Source organism: Momordica charantia (genome assembly GCF_013281855.1).
Source record: "Momordica charantia cultivar OHB3-1 chromosome 5 unlocalized genomic scaffold, Mcharantia_2.0 BLBB01000005.1, whole genome shotgun sequence".
NCBI classification, from domain to species: domain Eukaryota; kingdom Viridiplantae; phylum Streptophyta; class Magnoliopsida; order Cucurbitales; family Cucurbitaceae; genus Momordica; species Momordica charantia.
The window spans coordinates 8,467,498-8,472,627 of record NW_028275163.1 but is presented as its reverse complement, the minus strand read 5'-3'; the positions used below and the strand labels follow the sequence as shown (position 1 = coordinate 8,472,627).

At 30.8% G+C, this 5,130-nt stretch overlaps 1 protein-coding gene across 2 annotated transcripts; it reads right to left on the bottom strand.

Annotated features, from left to right (window-relative positions):
* Window positions 1-1,644: 1,644 nt before the first annotated feature.
* On the bottom strand, window positions 1,645-4,392 carry LOC148211239 (protein CURLY FLAG LEAF 1-like). Of its 2 annotated transcripts, XM_088123691.1 has the most exons (3): window positions 4,017-4,392; window positions 3,419-3,686; window positions 1,645-2,130 (listed from the first exon to the last, which is right to left on the bottom strand). In XM_088123691.1, the coding sequence occupies exons 1-3, from the start codon at window positions 4,269-4,271 to the stop codon at window positions 2,126-2,128; spliced, it is 528 nt and encodes a 175-aa protein (XP_087979817.1). In that variant the 5' UTR covers window positions 4,272-4,392; the 3' UTR covers window positions 1,645-2,125. The 2 variants fall into 2 exon arrangements, with proteins under 2 accessions (XP_087979817.1, XP_087979816.1); XM_088123690.1 differs by lacking the exon at window positions 1,645-2,130 and having other exon boundaries at window positions 3,161-3,686; window positions 4,017-4,391.
* Between the last annotated feature and the right edge of the window lie 738 nt (window positions 4,393-5,130).

The window sequence follows — 5,130 nt, the reverse complement described above, 5'->3', positions numbered from 1 at the left end:
ATCTAAGTTTTTTTTTTGGAGTACAACATGTTGGGATGGGAGGTTGAACTCACCACTTATTGGTTGAACATAAATGTAAATTATCGTTGAGCTATGCTTGTATTGACAACACCTAGTGTCAAGGTCGAAGCCTGTGTCAACTATAGGTCCTTCGTGTCGAGATCCCACCTAATGTCTGGTTGGGTCCATCTTTATATTGCGTTGTTTTAATAAAATTTCTGCCTCCCAAATATTTTGTCTTTTGACTTTGTCTACTATTTTAGTTCTGCATGGATACAAAGGGGACAAGCTATAGAGTTCGACTTATTTTATTTTTTATTTTTATTTATTTATTTTTATTACTCTATTAAATTGTATTTTAATTGTTTCAATAACAGAAGTTTACTTTATTATTAGTTTTAATATACAGTTTAAATTAACTTAAATTAAAAATGTTAGATTTATTTAAATGTTTAGCTTTATTAATAAGAAAATAAAAAATGGTTTTGTTTAAATTTTGTTTTATTATTAAAATAAAAAATAGATAAATAAAAAGATTTGATTTTTAAATAAAGAATTTATTTTAAATAAAAAGATTTGTTTTAATTTTAAAAAGAAAACACTAAAACTGATTTTTGAGTTTGTTATTCTTTGTTTCCCTCATCAAAATTCTATATGGGGATAGCTACATAACGTCTCCGCGTTTGGTCGGTCGATCGATCTCGGTCATTCGTTTCTTTCCTGAAGGAGGTAGTGTGCTTGATCGGTGCGAGCAGGGACGATAGAAATAAAACGTTTTAAAATAAAAGCAAAACTTTCTAAATAAAGATTTCAAATAAGTTTTAGAAATATAAAGTTTGTTTAATATTAAAATACTGAATGTTTTTTTAATTAAATAAAAAGTTTAATTTTAAAATAAAAATACTTGTTTGTTTTTAAATAAGTTTCTCTTAAAAAAAATTAATAAAAGATTTTGATAAATTGATTTTGTTTTAAAATCAATGCTTTTAGGTAAATAAAGACAATTTTGAAAGATAAAACTTCCTTTGAAGTTAATTTATTATTATTACTTTGTTTTTTTGAAAGCACAAAAGTAAATTATTATTATTTTTTCTCTCCAAACTTGATATTAAGTTTCTTTTAATTTTAAAAAGAATTATCTTCGGAAGAGATTTAAGAGGAGAAGTAAAAAGATTTGAAGATAATCTTTTAGTTTTTAAAAATACATAATTGAAATCTTTTTAAACAAGTTTGTTAATTATTTTTTGGGAGAATCTCAACAAATAAAATTTTTAAATAAGAAATTTTTGTTGAATTAAGAAATAAAGTTTTCTTTCAAAAATCTTTTTAATTTCGATTGTTTTGTAAAAGAATATCTGTTTTAACATTTTCGTTGAATTAAGAAATAAAGTTTTCTTTCAAAAATCTCTTTAATTTCGAATTGTTTTGTAAAAGAATACTATGTTTACATATCTTAGGATGTTGACATAGTGGTAAGATTTTTGGTTTTTAATGTACAAGACCTAACTTCGAGTCTTAATGCCTCATTTTATCATTTATGAGTATATTCCAAGAAATTTAGTGATTGAAATGTCATGTTAAAGTTATGATCGAAAGATCAAATGAAATAAAAATGAAAATGGAAGGAACTAAAATGATAGTACAGAAACCAAAATGAATATTTTGTAAGTATATAGACTGTGAATTGAAAACCTACAAGTTACAAAGTGCCACATGAGTCAAGACTAAGAAAGCCCGTTAATGGGTTGAACCCTAGAAAATCCAAACCCCCGAACAAGATCCTAGAGACGGAAGCCTAACGATGGGATCATCGGCCTAAGGACCACAACCAATTGGCTCACGAGTCAACTGGTCGGCAAAAGATCGACTAGGCCATGGGTTGATTGGTCGATCTGTGGCATGACCTTGCTGGTTGGCCATGGCCAACCAGCCCATAGGTCGACCAGTGGTCCGCCCATAGCATGACCAAAGTCGACTGCCCAGGTCCGCCCACAACATAGACCAAAGCTAACCAACTCGTGGACTCATTACTTTGCTCCAATGTCTTGATCCGTGACTAAGGAGGAGCTCGAAATCGATGAATCTTTTGTTGTTGAGAGGCTGGTCGATCAAATTCAAGATCCTTTTAACCTAAGGAATTCAAATTCTACTATATAAATAAACGGTAAAGACTCATAATCAAAAGTTCACTGCAAAAAACCCTATTTTTCTTGCTTTACCTTACATAACTTGATTCCGACTTGTATCAAAGTGTGTGTGGCTAGAACCACAGAGAGATTTCATCGACTCTCTTTATTCTAATGGATTGTTGTTAATTCAAATTTACGACATTAACGTAAACAAAACAGATGTTTTAAAAGTAAAAAAACCAAAATAAATTAAAGTACCAAACGAAAATAGTATTTAAACCTTATTATTATTTCAAATATAGTTTTGGGTGCAACTTAAAGTTATTCTTCACAGCTTTATTTTAAATAATAGGCCATCAAAGAATAACTTTTACCAATCTGCCAACCTGGAACTCTACTGAAAAAGAACTTTAAGAATTTAAACATATTTATTCATTGGATTTTTTAAGATATTAGCAACTTAGATTGATAATAATAACGCAAAATTACCGCACTAGTTATTAGATAAAATTTTTAAAGAATAGTAATCATAAAATCAAATTCATTCGTGAAAGTTGTAAATAAATAACCACTTTTGAAGTTAAACAAATTAAAGAAAATCAATGTAACAAAATTAGTTTTTCAAAAAAGGAAAAATACACACCCAGGTCCAAAGACATAACATATATACATACATTGCATGCATGCAACAAAAATCAGAAACAAAAGACTAAATCAAACATGAAGTTGTATATCTCAACAACAAAAAACAGAACTAAATGAAGAATTTGAATCTAAAACTTTTGACTTATGAGTAGCTTTTCAAGTCATATGACAAAAAGACAATGACTATACTTTATTAAATAAAACAATTATAACAAGACTAATTTCTTTCTACAACAAAAATTATTAGTCCTTTTTTTTTCTTTTTGCAGTTGAACACCCATATCTCATGATTCCTCATCTCTTCCATTATCAATCTAGAGATCAAAATGTAAAGAAATCTAAAGAAAAATTATGAAACAAAGAAAAAAAAATGAACAAATTCAAACTAAAACCAAAACCAGCCCCATTTGCCTGCCTTTTCTGACAAATACACATAGAAACAATATGGAAGCAAAAGAAAGAGGTTTTTTTTTTTTTTTTTCCCTCTCTTTCTCTCTCACTCTTCCTCTATTTTTATCATGAAACAAAGGAAAAAAAGAAAAAAGAAAAAAGAAAGAGAAAGAGAGAAGGGAAAATGAGAATGAAAATGGAAAGGATTTATGGAATAATGTCATTTTCAGAGCGATCAAAATGGAGAAGCTGACCAGTGCATTTAGGGCAATCTTCAAGATGTTTTGGCACCATAAAATACATGAGGCAGCTCTTGCATCCTGCAACTACCAAAACATCACCTTCTTTCTCTTTTTCCTCTTCCTTCTTGTCGTTGTTTGACTCCTCGCTGTCATACGAGCTGTCGTCGTCGTCCGAATAGTCGTCGTCGTAGTCTTCACTGTATTGATCTTCTGTTGTTGACCTTGGATCTTCCTTTGCCTTCATTCCATTCCTCCAGTTTATGTAGTATATCTCCCCTGTCTGCCAAAAAACCCCAAAAAAAAGAAAAAAAAAATCCCAAATTAAAATTTCATCCACTTTTTTCTGGCAACCCAACAGCAACAAATGGGTTTTTCTAAAAATTGAAATGCAAGCATTTGATTTTTGACCATAGAGAGAGAAAAGGAAGAAAAGGGTTTCTTTTTTCCTTTTTCCTTTTTGGGGTTTCCAAATTTCAAACCCTAATTCTTTTTCTTTTAGGGAGGGCATTAAATTAAACCCTAAAGATTAAAAAGGTGAAAATGAAATCAAGATCTGGTGAGTGATGGCATATTTATTGAACCAAAAAAAACAAGAAAAAAAAGAGAGAACCTTTAAATCGAGGCATTGCTCCCAATGGTAAGGGAGGGAGGTGTGGGAGTTGAGATCCAAAGTAGTTTGAGAGTGGACATTAATTTCTTCAACTTCATTGGAATTGGAAGAAGAATTTGAATTTGCAGTGCCGCCACAGGAATGAGAATGAGAATGAGAATGAGAATCTCCGTAACGGCGATGGCTTAAAGAACAGTTTTGGAGAGACCTCTCTAAAGCAGCAGTAATGGTGGCCATATTTGGACCTGTATTCATTACTACAATTCTAAATCAAACAATAAGAAGAAGAACAACCACAAGAACAAGAAGAAGAAAAATAGAAGAGAGATTAAGGGGAGGAGGGAGATTTCAGGTTTGTGATATTGGTCGAAAAATAAAAAGAAAAAATTAAAAAAAAAAAAAAATAATATGTGGGTGTGGAGAGAGGGGGGGTGTACGCGCGTGAGAATCTTAGCGGAACAACTCAGGTGGGGTCCACGACGTCCTGTCCACTTCGGGGAACCCTCATCGGTGGACGCATTATGCAATATTCGAATATGGAAGCCCCACGCGCGGGGGGAGCGCGCGTGTTGCATATCTTCCCAGCTGGTTAGATTTTTTATTTTTTATTTTTTGGGGAAAAGTGAATCAACCGTAAATAAACTCATTTACCAAAAGGAATGCCGCACCTTTCTCCAACACTTTCTCACTTCTTTTTATTCCTTTTCGCTTTTCTATTTTTTTTTTCAACTGCCATCATTTCTTAAATACTCTTTTTCTTTTGGTTAAAGAATAAAATAAAATACTTTAACTTTAATTTTGTAACCTATTTAAAAGTCGTTGGTTAAGATTGGGTGGAGTTTCTTATATGAGTAGATTGATGATTCTAAATGGTAATAAAATCGACATTTAATTTTTATGAATTTTTTCATTATATAAATTAAATTGTTACTGTTTTTAAATTATAAGAACTAAATAGTTACATACTAAAGTTCAATAACTAAAATGTTATCAATTTGAGTACATAGAGTGACTTACTGGTTCAAGAACTAAATCATACCCAGGGCAAAAATGTTGTTTTAACTTTTTTCCTCTTTATTAGAGAGAAGTTATTATTTTTCTCTTATCTTGAGTT